Below are 17,538 nucleotides of genomic sequence, written 5' to 3' on the forward strand. Positions count from 1 at the left end.
TCATGGTTAGGAACCCACGTTAAACAGTAAGCCTAGTAACCAAACAAAACAGAAGGTTGACATGACTAAAATTATGTATATTGTATATATGTAGCCAGGAGCCCACGTAGTAGCAGTAGGACCAGTTCCTAAAAAATCCAAGAAGCTAACGTGACTAAAATTCACATACATACATATATTTTCATCATTTCGTTGTTAAACATTCATTTAAGCATCAATTTAAGGAAAAGGTTAACAAAACAGTAAGAAGAACAAGATAAAAATCATAATGCAATGAACGGAAAATTTTTAAAAATATAGAATTAGTCATTAGAAAAAAAACAAGTAACCCGAATAGTTGCTAGGAACAATTTCACGTTCACATATATCACGTTTTTGATTGATAAAAACACCAAATACAAAACTCGTTTTTACTCTCAGTTAGCGTTGGGAACTGAAAACAGCCGAAACAGTTGATAGTCGCAAAATAGTCGAAACACTCGATAGTCAAAAAACTAATGACTCAAAATAGTAATTACTATTTTCAGTCAAATGCACTGTTCGACTGTTTTATGGAATTCGTGATGTCAGACGAAGATATACGAATCCATTCCTGTATAAATTATGAGAGAGGAAAGGACGGAGATAATTGCTTGGGGCAGTTAATTTTATATGTGGTTATGTTTTCCAATGGTAGTATAAGCGAGACGGAGATGTATAAATTGCTTCACGAACTTTAAAAAATCAAAGGAAATAATAATAATTAATGAAATAATTACTGAATACTATAATAATAATAATACATAAGACGCAATTTATAATTTAATTTTAAACGAAGTTGAATTACTTTTATATTTGAATGTTCTGTGGATCTGTAAAAAGGAATGGAATTTTTCTATGGAATGCTCCACTCGTGGGGTATTCATCAAATTTATTCATCAACTCAACGTTCGATAATGTGCATAAATTAGTCAATGAGTTCATCATCTCGAAACCTGCAAGTCAGTGACAGTAAGTAAACCTGAAAAACAGCCTCAGGTCATATTACCAAAATTAGGTTCTATATTGTCAATTTTTTTATATGAAATAAATGTGCTAATATATATAAGTTAACATTTTTACTGTTTATTAAAATTACAATTAAGTCATGTAAACGAATTTAAATGTAGGCGAAAACATCGAATGGGACATTACAAATTTCGATCCAATTATCACAAGTCACGTTATTGTATGCCGAGTTCTTAAGGGATCACGTTTTTGAATAATAAATAATAAAGTAGAAAAAAACGCCGCTTCTATTATATTTAAATTGGCATATACGCATTTGGCTCGACAGAAGAAACGGAATTTCTGTTCCTTACGCTTTTTGCATCGGACTTTTAAAAATAAGACTATTAAGAACGTTACCCCGGCTCCTACAACGATTTTATTAATTTTATTACCTAAAATGCGCATAAAAAGTGGCCACATCGTATTTTTCAATTATCACCTCCGAACACAAAAGCCCGAACGTACCGTAATAGATTTGTTTTTGTGATGTGCCGAATAACGGATCACTTACATATTGTTTGTTATCTGAAAGTGAAGAATTTTCAGTTAAAAAAGTTTGATGCTTTCCGATTCCGACGCTATTTTAAAATGCTCCGTGTTGGACTGGTACGAAAAAAAAACTACATTTCGATGCGATATTAGTTGCGTTTTACAGTTATAGTCGTAATTATAGAGTAATGGGATTTTTCTCGAAGCAGAAGAAGCGAAAATTACCGGAGGACTTTTTAATTTAATTAACTTTTTCATGGAAAGTTTTGTAATTTCCACGTTTTTTTTTTGCGCATTGCCGATTCGACGGGCTGATTATATTTGCATTTTTTCTATCCAGCAGATACTTTATTAAATTAATGGAATGTTACGTTGCGTTTCTGTTTAATTAGCATTTCGATGTAAACCTGGTTGATTATCCTTTTGCCTTTTTTAATGATTTAAGAATGTTTATAGTTATGAAAAGAGAAGAGGCGACTTGTTGAATTAAAATTGATATACGAATGTTTTCCGACAACTACTACTGACGTAGCAGAGTCAGTAGTAAACTCTCCCCAAAAGAAACGATAAAATATTTGTACATAATCGTTATAAAAGGAGAAATTTCAATTGCCATCTATTATATGCTTATTATGTGTCATGTATGTCATGTTTTGCTCAGTTCAGTTGATAAAAGCAATAAAGGATCACAAGATTACAAAAAACATTTCTCTTGACTTTGCCCGTGATAACTAAGATTTTTCAAGAAATCAATAACAAAATTCAAAAATATCATACACCAATTTAAAGTATTACGAAACATTGTCGTCACTTAACATTTCCAATCATTTCCGCATTCAGACACTCAAACTTTACCGGCGCGTTTTGATTTTATATACATTATCTATCCCATAATCCATGATTATAAAATCGGTTTGATGTTACCCATAGTACAAACGAAAAATATTAATCAAGGCAAAGAACCTAATTTTGCTATTCCTAACTATTCGGCTTATATTTAATAATTGAAATGCAATGTATGATTAAATTACGTATTTTATCTTTATTAAGCGGTTACACATAAGTATTAAAAGATTATATATAATATACATATGTATACATAATGCAAAATATTATACATACTTTTAATATATAATAAAAGAAAACATTTCTACTGTTCTTGTTAATGTCAGGTCTTCCCAAGCACTAGCCATAGTTTAGTTAATGTTAGTAAATAACAAATTTAAAAAGAACAATGAAACTCTTATGGCTTGGATAATGAAAGAGAGTATTATACATACTAGTCATGAAAGGGGGTAACTTATTAATATCAACATAATATTATACATTAATACATAATAACGTATATTAATTTCAATTAATATCAACATAAAACTTGACAAGAAAATTAATGAGACCTGCTGACTTCACATACACTTTAAAACTAAACCCGTCACATGATATTAAATATATTTTTCCACATTAGTTGGTAACTGAAACAAAAAAATGGTAAAGTAAAACATTCTTCGTATATCTTAATATAATAACTTAATTGTTACTACTACTTAACACGCAAAAAATTTACTTAAACATTACATTTAAAATGCTTACAGCATACAGTTATTACAGTCTAACTGATCTGTATTAGCTTTCATATGGACCAAAGAGTTCTCGATGGAACCATGGAGCGTGTAAGGTATTTAAAAGTGATACGTTTTAGCTTATTTTAACAATTGTTATAATAACTGTCATAGTACATATAGAACTATATGTACTTTCAATGTACCCGACTGCTAAATTCCATCGTTTTGACATTTTCTCTATATGAACTACCAGTTTTTCATTTATACTTTTGAGTTATTCAGTGTAGCGAGGCGCTAGTTATGTAATGCTTTAATTTACATTCCCAATCCAAATTAAATCAGACAGCTTAACAGTTGATGGATCAATATTTACATTGGATGGGAGAGATCGAAAAGAAGATAAAATGGCTACCATATGAATGAATAACGTCGCGGTCTCATTGTTTCGTAGGCAAAGAAAGAAGAAAGAAGAAGAATTTTCTCTACGAATCTTTTATGGCAAATCCGAACGCAAAAAGTCATTGGTAAGTCGAACCTCAATCAACAAGGAGAATCATCAACAAGTTGTGCTGTATCACGGGCTACTAAAACTAGTAAAAATATAATATGACTGTTACGACACATGTTTGGAACGGCAGAACTGGCGGTATTACGGTTTCGAAGTATTAATGCTGAATAAATGTGAAAATAGATCGATAATTGGATCGCTGCCAAATAAAGATGTTCTTTCGTTGCAATATCACCATGTTGACTGAAAAATGGGAACTACTTGTAAAAAATGAGGGAGAAATTTTATTGATATATATTGTAGCAATCTATCTTAAGAAAATGGTATGAATTCAGCCTTTTTAAAATGAAAAAATATCAGTGGACAAGCACCTAAAAAAAAGGGCTTATGCACAAAAATTCAAAAAAAAAGGGCACAACTTATACCCTGACTATTAATTGTCTATTTGCTTGAAAAACTATTTTTTTCTTCAAGTTTTTCTTTGTACTATTCCAAAATGAGATTAATTTAAAATAATATTGAGATTTTCTAGCGAATTTAAAATTATATCCACATCGAAATAAGCCCATGAAACAAATAACGACTTAACGGCAGCAACAAGTAGACAGCATCATTCTCCCTTCCAATTCTAAATCCAACTCCCGACTCGAACGAAGGTTTCAATTCCGCAGCTGTCAGCCATCATTCGTCCATAATTTCGGTGAATAGGACGTATGTAGGCAAAATATCAACTATGACACCCTAGAATTCATCGTTCGAAGCGTCGGCCGTTACCGAAGCACATCGAGATCTGTCGGCCCACAGGCTTCAGCAGCGTAATTAAATCGCCATAATTTGATAGCCTGGCCGGGCTTGTACCCATAGAAACCTACTGATTTACGATATGTATCGTTGTTAGCAGGCAATGAGACGACATTGGTGGTATTAATAGACCTGCGGATATGTCTGAGGTTGTATCAAGATTTTTTTTCGAAACTCACTATAAACATAATTAAATCTCCTAAATGAATGGAGAGTTTTCGATGTTATTCGATCTGATAAAGAATCTAGGCCTTCGGGAAAAGAATCCCGCTTCTTACTCTACTATCTTATACATAAAAATATTTTTATGAGATCAGTTCGCCAGATTCTTTTTTAACTATAATTATTTTTAGCTACCAGAAATTCCTAGAAAAGTAATATTAAATACACAATTTTATCATAACAAAACACATGATGAGCCAGTGATCGTGAAGGGCTAATTAGTAGTTTAAATTATAAAAAATTTAACTGCCATTCATTTGTTATCAGGATATATAAATCTAATTAAATTAAAAACTAATTAATGATGATTTTTTTCCAAGAACTCCTAACTGTTTTCCATATTTTAAATGAATTAAAAGCCGTTATATGTATATCACTCGATATGCGTTCTGTCAGAAAACTACTGAGTGCTACCCATTAAAGCACAACATTTTTATTACTTGTAGAAATTGATTGTTTTCCCACAGAGTAGACTATCAAGTATTTTTAACAAATTCGATTCATCGTAAGTCTAAATAGGCCAAAATTTAAATGAAAATGGCTGCCTCTTATACCAACTCATTGATATATGTTATATCAACTCCAACAGTTATACAATAATTCAGAATTTTGCCTCAAATCCACTATGTAACAGGTCAATTGAAAAGTCCCCGGCCTGACACATAGATGGCGCTACCAGAATTAAATATATATGTTTTTTAGTTAGCCCTAACCCTCAAAAGATGCGTGTATAAATTTGACAGCTGTCGGATCATTAGTTTGTGAATTATAGCATTTTGAAGGGAAAAAATAAAGCTGAAGCAAAAACTTGGCTTGATGCCGAGTTTCCGGACACTGCCCCAGGAAAATCAACCATCAAGGATTGGTATGTTAAGTTTAATCGTGGTGAAATGAGCACCGAAGACGATGAACTCAGTGGATGCCCAAAAGAGGTTGTTACCGATGAAAACATTTAAAAATCCACAAAATGATTTTGAATAACCGTAAATTGAAATTGAATGAAATAGCTCTAAAGATATTAACTGAACGTGTACATCATATCATTCACAAATATTTGGGTATGAGACAGCTCTGTACAAAGTAGGTGCCGCGCGAGCTCACTTTTGACCAAAAACAACGACCATTTGATGATTCGGAGTAGTGTTGATGATCAAGTGTAATAAACCCGAGTTTTTGTGTCGATATGTGACAATAGATGAAACATGACTCCATCATTTCACTCCGAAGTTCAATCGACAGTCCGAGTGGACGGTTTTTGCGTCGGTATGTGAATTTTTCGTCGAATGAAGAGGTGATCGCCGAAACTGAGACCTATTTTGAAGCAAAGGACAAATCGTACCACAAAAATAGTTTCGAAAAGTTGGAAGGTCTCTATAATGAGCGTATCACCCTTGAAGGAAATTATATTGAATAACAAAAACTAATTTCGGGGACTTTTCAATTGACCTGTAGCATGTGTTTACTGCGAAGAAACGTTTAAATGATAGGGATTAAGCATGTTTATGTTGATCCAAGACATGTTATGTGATTGTGATTATCCATAGACAAGATAAACAATCTAATAAGAAACAAGTATTCCAGTCACGTCTGTAACCAGGCTGGTTAAAAATGAAAATGCGCTGATATAATCTCTATATGTTGGTGAATCGCTGATCAGCAAGCGTAATATCAAGGACCGTGGTTCGAAGCACAGTATTCCCACATAATAGATAAACCCACAGAAAAAAGTTTTACCTATAGTCTCATGCTGAACAATGCACATTTTATAATGATTAATTTAAGATAAGTAACAAATATATTTTTTTAAATTTATGTTTAATCTTTCTGCGGAAACAATACTTTGCTGCCTGTAAAAAAACTAAAACTAAAGAATCAAAATTAATTTATTATCCGAATGTTTGATTTTGAGCTTATATTTTTTATTTCCTAACACCTTCAAGATATTGATGAATTATATTGCGAAAAAATATGTACTGTTATAGCCTATTATATTTATCATTTTATAAAAAGGAAGGACTTTATGAAGTAAGAGAATATAATGAATTATTAAATATAAATTGATTTGTAATGGGATCAGAAATATTGTTCTCAGTTTTTCAGTAAAAAAAAATCCTCTAGAAGAAATTTTGAAGCAGCACGTTTAATATAATATAAAGACCTGTGGTCAAACTCAAAATGAATATATCCAATTGATTAAAACGTCCTAATATTGGTTTCAACGCTACAGTAGTATCTATTTCGATCTAGCTAACAAAGAGAAAACTATATACAAAATATGTTAAAACCTTGTATAAATATGCTTAAATATGAAATTCCATTCCGTTCTTCATTTAATCCAAAGAAGTATTTTTTATTACTAATCGTAATTAGTGATTGAGTTGTCCTTTAAAATCCTCCTTTAATCCACAGTATAGCTTCAAGCTCGCCAATTAAACTGAATCTTGATGTTATAAAATCAGTTACATCACATTACTTATTACACTTAATAAATCTCCTGTGTGACACATAATTGGTACAAATGTTTTTGTAATTTTTCAAAATATTTAGTGTCATTTCCGTTAAAATAATCGCAGGTTAATGAAAATTATAAAAGTTATATGGAATTTTACGTGGTACAACGTGGGGCAAAAGTCCCGCTGCCATTAACGCAATTTTCGCTGAGTGACAATATCTATAATAAAATTTGAATATCTACACAACACAATAGTTAAACTCGTCTAAACTCTTAAACGTCTTTAGTGTGAAATCAAAATGGTAGCGGCACTTTTGCTCCTTTTCAAGTAAATTTAAAGTTTTTCCACCTTACACATTTCATAAATCATAGACACTACGTATTACCTTATATAATATGTTGTGATTAGATGTTATCACGTAAATTAAGTGCAATAATTATTACATTTATCTATCCTATCCTATCTAATATTTCGTATAGTTTATCTCTGAAATTTTCGCAAGAATATTTTATCCCATTCGTATTAGTTTCTAAAAATACGCATTGCTTCTTATTACTACCACTTGTTTGTATCACTAAGTTTTGTAATGTACATGACATTATCAGAAATTAAAAAATAGGTCCTAGATTGTATATCTTCAAAGAAAATTTTTCTGAAAAGAACTTTTTCAGTAGAAAGCATTGCGCGATGCTTTAAAATAAATATTCTTTACTAGTACGCTATGAAACCATTATATTATGACAAAATAATAGTACTCTCAATATAAAGCAGTTAAATTAAATTTAGAATGATTTATTCAATTGGCACCTTTACGCAATATCGCGCAACGGCACTATTCTATCTACCCACCCACAGAAAAAAAATTGCCAAGCCTTGACGCGTTCCGCCATTAACTGTTGCGATAAACCGCCTATCCTGCTAATGGTACCCAACCGGCGATTCCGAGCCGTTCCTCTTAATTATCTCCATCAAAATCGATGTCGACAAGTGTAAAAACAGCTCTTTCACGAAACAATATCGATGATAATGATAGGCCGCCTCCGATAGGCCACCCCCGCCTCTCTTTCGCTGACACACCGCCCGAGGGTGGGCGGCAAGCTCTGTGGAGACGGCCGCGATGCGGTCTCGGGGTCACTGAGCCATCGTGTCAGGGGGTACTGACGGTCATTTCGTAGCTGCAGGTGAAAGTCACCAGACTATCTCATTACTGAGACTGGTGCGGATTCTCTCGGGTTAAAGGTCACCAACCAAGCCATAAACACTTCGTCACGACCGTTGATTGACTTATTTTTATTTATTGTCGGTTTTACGTTCAATAAAACTTTACGGTGACACACAACAATGCTTAAATTTTTATTGATTAACTGTTTTACTGAACATACTTTATATATGTACATTAAACATATCTTATATGCTACCTTCTTCAGTTTAAACAAGATTGAAATAGCGATAACTTTATCCGCTGTCTTCAAAATATTTGTTGCTTACGGGATTTATTTAAGTAATTTTATTTGTTCTGTGTTTAGAATTTTTTATGTTAAAGTTACATAGGTACCAGTACTATATATTTTTTAAACATTTATTATAGCCCTGTAGTAAATTAACACTAATAAGCTATTTGTATCCTAACTTGCACTGAGAATATTAATATTCACCGAGTTTTAGTGATAACCTCACTGAACTAGGTCATATAATTTTACTCTTTCCAACTAAAATTTAATATTCTGACTAAGCCATCATCATCTAGAAGATAGACAACCTCAACATTGATGTGCTTATGTAGCCTCTGTTCATGTCTTTAGGCATAATCCTTGATAACGATTTCGACAGTTTCTACCTGCAGGTCCTTATGCAGATTGTCGTTACGAAAGTTCCATGGAGATTAGTACCCCGTAATAGTAATTAATACCCCGCAGTATTAATTGCTGCCGTTGCTGTATGCGTAGTTACTTGCCGATTAGATATACGAGCCAGTACTATTTTTTTATTTATTACCTTGTTACTAGTCGTTGCCTACTAACCCATAATTTTTCTTTACAATAACTTAAATATAGTTATATATCTAATAAAACCCATTAGCACTATTAATAATAGTAATAATACGTATACTGCTGCTGTTTTCTATTAAATACACCTCACTACAGTACACTACACAAGATCAAATGGTTTGATTCTTTCAAGCCTGTGTCTTGGTGTGTCCTGGTGTTATTCAAGAGTTGTGTTACTTCAATATTGAGATGAGAAAGGAGTATAATCTTGATTTCCTAAATGGCAACCGATATCTCAGAGTTTTGATATAAATTACCAGTCGTGTAGTACCTGAGTGCACCTACAGTACTTCTCAGGACTTTGTTTTGAGAAACTTGCATTGGAACATCTCCATAATTAAATTCCGTACGTTCATATAGGTTTCAACACTTGCTTATGTAATAGTAATTTATTATGTACTGATAATTTTAATTTACTTCCAACTAACCAATACATTTTCCCAGATTTTAACTCCAGTTCAGCTTCTACAAAGAGAAGTTTTGTATCAAGATTAATTTTCAAATATTTAGCGTAGTTGCTATATGAATGATATTATTCATTTTTCGTGTAGCTTCTTCGCTATTGTCTTCAAAGACAAGAATCGTAGTGTCATCAGCAAATGTAGCTATCATGATATTTTCCATTTATGATATATCACATATATGTAGAGTAGAAAGAATTGGCCCCATTATACTTGTGGTACACCTAAACTAAAGCTTCTTTTAGCATAGAGTAAGTTTCCTTTTTTCCTCAAGACATTCTGGCTGTAATGTAAAATTTTAATAGTTTAGTGTGTTTTTTCGGTAGCATTTTGTATAGCTTATGAACAAGGCCGTCATGCCATATCTTACCGCAGGCTATTGCTACATCTAAGAATATCGCTGAACATACCTTTTTACCTTCATAGGCTTTTTCAATTACATCTGTCTGTCTATGAAGTTGGTCAATTGTTTGTTAGTAAACTTGAACTGGTGTGTAGGTATTAGGTTTTTTATCTTTATAATCAGTATATGAGATTCATTATTATGATATAATTTGAATATTATTTCAAAAAAACATAACGTAATGAACACTACGATATAATTTCTTCTTACTTTTTGGTTATGGTAGTGTAACATTTTCTCAAAAACCTCTCAATATTTTCTGATAGGAAATTAGATTTCGGACAATCTTAACACACACAAATTTCACGAATTTTTTTACACGAAAATGTTCAATAATACCAAGTTTGTAATGAAAATTCCAGATGGCGTCTAATAAAATTTAGTGCTGCCAAGATCATAAAAGTTACAACCCTCTTATAAGGCATACACTCTCAAATTATCATGGGGTCACTAATATGTTATGTAGCCTTTAGCAACTTTTAACGATCTGCAAAGCCGCACTGCTATAAATATAATAATAAATTATTAATAATAATATATTATGCTATTAAACTATTTAAGTTAGTTAAAACTAATGAACGTCTCTCTTTTATTTACAGCATACATTGACTGGACATTCTGGAAAGGTCATGGCCGCTAAATTCTTAGGTGAAGCATCTAAAATTGTGACTGGTAGTCACGATCGCACATTGAAGATTTGGGACTTAATAAGCAGAGCTTGTAAGTAGATCACGTTAACTATAATTATTGTATTTTAATTATTATTGATCAACAAATTGAAAAGGCATATCAATACCATCTTTCAAAACTTCTTCTAAAATTTAATAACCAACATTAAATAACCCTCATAATAATTTGATGATCAGTTAACTATCATATAAAAAACATAAAGAGCATATTGTTGAAGAATTGCTTAAAATAATTTATTACATTGTTATTAGTCACACTAATCTTAACAATTTGTCTATATACAATATCTTAAATCTAGGTATATATGGACCTATCGATCCTAACTTACTTGGTCTCTAGTCTAAACCGTTTGACTCTTTTGATTTGTTGTCCCGTTGCTATACTTAATGATATGAATTAATATGTGAATGGATTTTTTCCTCACATCTCCTTGGGATCCTCTTTCCTGAGTGACAGACCGAAACCTTCAAATTTTCGGTGTAATTAATTAGTCCTCATATATCAGCATCTGGATGTACTTATTATATTCCATAACATTTTATTCTAAAAAATTTGTATTATGTTTACATTTCTTTTCGCGGAAAATCCCCATAATTGAATTTCGTAGCTCTATATAAGTTTTAATACTTCCTTGCATAGTAGTCATTCATTATGTACTGATAATTGTGATTGTCTTCCAATAAACCAATACATTCCTTTCACCGAAGTTTTTCCTCAAGGCTCATTCCAAGATACTTAGCGTTGTTGTTGTATAGAATGATAGTATTATTAATTATTATTTGTATCTAATTATAGTTGAACTTCACATACACAGATATATATTGTTAATTTTTAGTTTCCACTTTACTGACCTGTTGTAATTTTTGAGTTGCTTCTTCCCTGTTGTCTCCAACAGCAAGAATCACAATATTATCAGCACATGTAACCATTTTCTATTTGTGGTATATCACATGTGCAAAGTAATTAAATAATAATTGAACCGACTTCAAAAAATAAATAAGGAAGTCACTAAAAAGTAAAAAATAATCAAACTTAAATTTTTAATACAAAATAACCTTTTAATATAAAATATGTACATAATAATCGTTGTAATAACTAAAAACGTACACGTATTTTATATTCTACTATATACACATAATTTAGCTTAATACCTCTCTAAACCTATTTCTCTATATACAATATTATTTTAACTCCTATCGACTGATAACTTTGAACGAGCAACAAATTAGATTTGTTTTGTTCGTAATTTAATGTTGTGTATGTGATACAAAATTATATTATTATTTTTGTATTGTTTGGGTTCGACATGGACTTCAAAGTTCTAACTTCTAACTCTAATCCCTACACTATAGAGGCAATTGTCTGCAATATTTTTGCGGCTTCCCACATGATACGATTAGTGCTTAAAAAGCAAACTGAAAGGGTTTTGCAGTCAACGACTTTGGTAAGGAAGTCCTTACTAAAAACTCCTCAAAAACCCCTGAAGGGTATAGTGGTCTGGTCTCTGCTTTCATCATCCGCTAAACTCAATAACTTCAAAGTATACAATTAGTTGTGTATACGTCCCCATAATATTTTAAAGAAATCCTCTAACTCTTGGGCGTTGAGGACTTTTGTCTTCCGTCACATCAGCTCAACAATAACAATATACACAAATATCTGATTATTTTAGATAAAAACATATGTGAAAACATTGTACGTGCCTTTGAATTTTAAGGTTTCCCCGGATTCCACCATCAAATCCTGACTTGGTTCGAATGGGACCGATCTTCTCAGAAGTGCACTCTTTCGAAAAAAATATTACGCCCATAATTGACGGATAAATTGGTGAACATACATTAAAAAAATATACAATCTAACATAGAACCTCCTCCTTTTGAAGGTTAAAGTTAAAAGATTAAAATAATTGGTTAAAAAGACGATGTTCTATAGTGATAATAGTCCATCATGAATACCCCATGAATTAGTCAGATGATTATTATCAGATATGATTATTAGTCGACCGGTTATTGTCCCGACGCTATTCGTAACAGACTCCAAGTCCATTGCGGATAGTGTTGGAATACATTTGATTCAGAATTAAAAATGTTAAATTAGAAAAAATATTTTCAGTCAAACTCTAAATATTTCTTACATTATTAAAATAGGTGTTGTCACAAAATTCGCCGGATCAAGCTGTAACGACCTGGTAACCGTCGATAACGCAGGATCCACCATAATCAGCGGCCACTTTGATAAGACGATACGTTTCTGGGACAGCCGTTCCGAATCCAGCGCCAATAACATCGTCCTCAACGGCAAAGTGACCTCGTTAGATCTCACCCGAGGTAACTACCATATATTCCGCGCCCATTCGTCTTTTTCCGATCCATTTCGAACGAAACTGTTTCAGATGCCAAGCACTTGCTCGCCTGCGTCAGGGACGACACATTAAAACTGATCGATCTCAGAATGAACCATGTGATTAATTCCTTCAGGTAAGAAAGATGTACTTTCTCTCAAATGTGCCGTTAATGTTTACTGATCGTGTTTGTTTCTGGCCGTTCAGTTCCGAAGGTTTCAAGGTAGGTTGCGACTGGGCCAGGGCCACATTCAGCCCGGACGGGCAATATGTCGCCGTGGGATCTGCGGACGGTGCCGTTTATATCTGGGGGGTTACAACGGGCAAAGTGGAAAAGGTCCTGAAGGAACACGGGTGAGTAGTTTATACATGTTGCCTTGCGTGTTGTTGCTATATTATATCATTATTTTTATTTGACTTATGATATTTTCATTATGTATAGTCCGTTCAATAAAACAGTAAACTTACCGAAACATCCGAATTGATGACGTCATTGGCATTGACGTACAGACAGAACAGAATTCTAATTTAAATGAAATAATTAAACGAAGATACTGTTATATATACGTCTAATGCATATATTATCGAAGCACTTAAAATTAATAGTTTACAAGTTTAATACAAGTTATAATAGTTTGTAAGTTTGGGTTGTGTTTTTTTATATTTACGTTGAACTCTTTTCCATACCACCTATGAGTTTTTTTAAGTAGTGGTATCCCCTGGAAGCCTAATCCACCTAATTAACAATTGTATATCCAAATGATATATTTTACTGTCATTAGAGAGCATATTTACCTTTTACGCTTAGTTCTTACCTTCGGTACAGTGTTTCCTTGTAAAGTTCTCCTTAGTTTGTTCTGCTACTGTATACATATTTCTTGATGAAACTAGATTTAATCGCTGCATTCTCCCTAATGCATTTACCATATATGCAAAATAGTTAATATTCTTTCTCTCCTCACACATTTTAACCAAATACTCATGTATATTCTGAACAATTACACACATATATGTGCACATAAACCTTTCACACTCTACAATAATATTTCTTAGAGTTATCGTATATTAATTATATACTCACCATTAGTTGTTTCCTCTCTCATCACCCTATCTTGGAAATTGTCAGCATTGTTTCATAATCCCATATTCAGAAGGTTACATTCAAGTGAATAACTAAGCTGTTAATTTCCAATCTATCTAACATTTGTTCACCATTGTTTATCAATTTCGAGTTCATCCAAACGGAAGGTATTAACCACTCCTTTTTCCAGCATGAAGAACAATATATCTGCGATGAATTATTAATAAATGTTACGATCAATAAAGCCTAATCAATTTTTATTCCAACGTTTACCTTTTTCCATCAACGTTTGTTGTCTTAACACTATTATCATTATCATCTTATTATCATCTTATTATCATCTTGCCATGAGTGACCATTATGTATATTGGCCCCATTCTGAAATATCCATGTCTCATCTAAATACGCAAATTGAAATAATAAGTCGTCCTTGATTTTATTATATTCTTTTAAAATCAACGTCTGGAGGTTCCATCGGACCTTTTCGTGGATTATCTTTACACCATTTAAGACCTATATTGCTCGACAGTATATGAAAGGATGTTCTCAGTTTCCTCTGATCAGTTTCCTCTGAAATGAGTGTCTTAAATTATGTTTATATTGAAAAAACTACTCACTGTTTTTATACATTTCATATATTCGATCTCTGATAGAACGAATATCAAGCTGATTTTGATTCGTCACTCGTTTCGTATGAGGACGGTTTCTTCTCGGTACATCCAATATTATATTTTTCATTTTCTGATCGTATCTATACTAATATTCAGTGCAGCTGCAACATGCTAAAAGTATTTTCTATAAAACTCCTATCAATCTAATATTTAGTAGTAAAAATGTTTACCTCTCTAACAAATTTTACTGGTAAGAGGGATTTTACTGGTAAGAGATTATCTCGTTCCTGTTCGAAGTAACTGATTAGAGACCTGTTCTGTCTGGGTTCGTCATTTTCAATGAGAGTAATAATAAGCAGCGATATTAAATGTATCAAAACAAGCAAAGCGTTAAAATAATGTTTGGCGGTTTATAATCTATAATTATTATAATTAATATTTTAAAGAATTTTGCGGAGATTTGACAAACGCACGACTTTTACTGGCTGGTTAGGTTACATGTTCGAACTTCTTTTAACTAGAATACAATGAAAAGGAAAATATTGTCTTATTCTAAAACGAATTTACAGATTGCGACTGGCAGTACATTAAACATCTTGATGACATGAGTCACTGTTATTTTGAATAGGCTATATATTGCATTAACAAGAAAACTATTTCGGTTTTGTTAAAATTGGATTTTTATAAATTTCTTTACATTTAATTTAATAATTTTGTATTATTATTGTTAATTGAAATATGAAGTTTTTCGAAAATTGAAGTTTCAATAGAAATAAAACTATCTTAAAATTATGTATCCATCCTTTTTCGAATAATATAATCCAACTGTATTTCCAATATAAATTATCTATAATACTAAACATATCAACTTTCACAACAAATAAGTATTCGCAAGGTAATTTACTGTTTTTTAAACATATTCTGCTGAAACAGAATTATTCTTGAATAATAAAATAGTTATATTACCGCAAAATTATAAATATCGTTAGCTCGAAACCACATAAAATGTAAAATAATTTACATTAATTCCATAAATATATTTAAGTTTTCTTTGACAATTCATAACATACAAAACTGAAATTATTTTCTTATTATCCCAATATAATTCTGTATATATTTATCAACTTCGACATTTCTTCTTTTTGTAGCTGCTTTTTTGCTTAGTAAAGGTGTATTTTTTATGAGTCTGCGCTTAATATAATCTGTAAATATAGAATTTGATGTAAGTAGTGTATATTATACTCCTGTAGATGTTATATATTAACGATAAATATTTTAATAACATTTTCATACAAGACAGTAGGACGTCATTTTAAACATTTATTAATATAGATGAAAATCAATCAAGTCAAAAAATAAAAACTAGTGTTTAGTAAATAAACATTCAATATTTAGGATTATTAATAAATAATTACACATAAGCTACAATACAATTTAAAACCGCGTGTGTTGCCAAGCAGCAATTTTATTACCATCTTCTCATTCCAACTTTTTTCTAATGTTCACCACAATAACTTTTGAATCAGATTGCAAAGGGCAGAGTCAATTTCCCAATGCAGATTCTCGAGTTTAGGGAACTACCAGACGCTGTGTTGTTCGAATTAAGAAAATCTGCAGCCCAAGTCCATTAAACACTTTTAGAAGCACATTGTTCTAATTATCGGTTTTAGATTAAACGATTTTAAATTGTGATTTTGTAACGATATATTACAAGATTAATTGGATGAAATCGCAGCTCAAACTCATCAAAAAAACTTGCATACAGCTAATCATTTGATCAATTAACTATTTCCAGTCGTTTGAATTCTATAAAAAAGATTAAGAAAATGGCCACCACACATCCTAATTTGCTGGAATGGCATTTCGAAACCGTGATTTCATTACTTCTTATCTAAAAATAAAGAGTTTTCAGTGGATGTTGTAACTAACAATGAAAAGTGGATCTACTACGACAATCCCATATGGTATTTGCTGTGCGTATGGAAGGTTGAGCTTAGTAGTGCAATTTGGAGTTGCTAAAACCGAATTAAAATGTTTTTGCGTGTTAATGGGTGTCTGACGACGTAAAAACAAGTTGAGTGGAAAAAAAACGAGCAATAGGCTCGAATGGGTTGTTCTGCCTCATTTACCGTATTCACCAAACATAGCATCCTCTGATTACCACTTCTTCCGCATGGCTTGACTGGTTTCAAGACTCTGAAGCAATTCGAAAACTGATCAATGTTGGATCACTGCCAACGTATTTCTTTTGATACGGTATCGTCACACTGCCAGAAAGACGAAAAAATCATAAAAAAATTATATTCGGTTTTCAATATGTATCATTTTGTCGAAGTGTGAACTATAATTTGTTTTCAGTGCGTTGAAAATGTCTTAATTTGCAAATAATGTCTGAATAAATCGTATTTGCGGGAAATTTAATGTTTTTACTTCGGAAAGAAAAAAGAAAGGAAAGGAAAGAAGAAAACGGCGGCCTAATATCATCGAATACTGAGTGAAGCTTATGCCAACAATAGTCCATCGATTTCATCATGTGAATACTGCTTTCGATGTTTTAAAAGTTTTAAAAGTACTCAAGTCACCGGTAGTGATAAGAACAGGACCGTTCTGGACAGCCAAAAAAAATAATAAAACGAGGATTTGAAGGCCTTACGCAATGATGATATGTATGAACGTAAGAAGGATATGCAGAATTATTGGCAGTAACACAAGAAACCATTTCCACTCGTTCAAAAAGCATAGGAACGATCCAAACGCTTGGATATTTTATGCTTCATGAGTTGAAGTCAAGAGGCATTAAAAGGCGTTTGATCATGTATGAAATACTGCTTCAACGGTA

The 17,538-nt window shown here is 32.1% G+C and overlaps 1 protein-coding gene across 4 annotated transcripts in view; it reads left to right on the forward strand.

Moving 5' to 3' along the window:
- Atg16 (Autophagy-related 16) overlaps window positions 1-17,538 on the forward strand; it is a 538,761-nt gene that overhangs the window by 512,757 nt on the left and 8,466 nt on the right. For all 4 annotated transcript variants that reach the window (XM_076402804.1, XM_076402805.1, XM_076402806.1 and 1 more), the window contains 4 exons: window positions 10,576-10,696; window positions 12,814-12,993; window positions 13,059-13,143; window positions 13,215-13,361. In XM_076402804.1, the coding sequence (XP_076258919.1) occupies window positions 10,576-10,696; window positions 12,814-12,993; window positions 13,059-13,143; window positions 13,215-13,361 (533 nt within the window). The remainder of the gene's footprint in view (window positions 1-10,575; window positions 10,697-12,813; window positions 12,994-13,058; window positions 13,144-13,214; window positions 13,362-17,538) is intronic.

The sequence above is a fragment of the Rhynchophorus ferrugineus genome, unplaced genomic scaffold, assembly GCF_030347505.1.
Source record: "Rhynchophorus ferrugineus isolate W39M unplaced genomic scaffold, kcgeb_rfMv2 rfM4, whole genome shotgun sequence".
Taxonomy (NCBI): Eukaryota; Metazoa; Arthropoda; class Insecta; order Coleoptera; family Curculionidae; genus Rhynchophorus; species Rhynchophorus ferrugineus.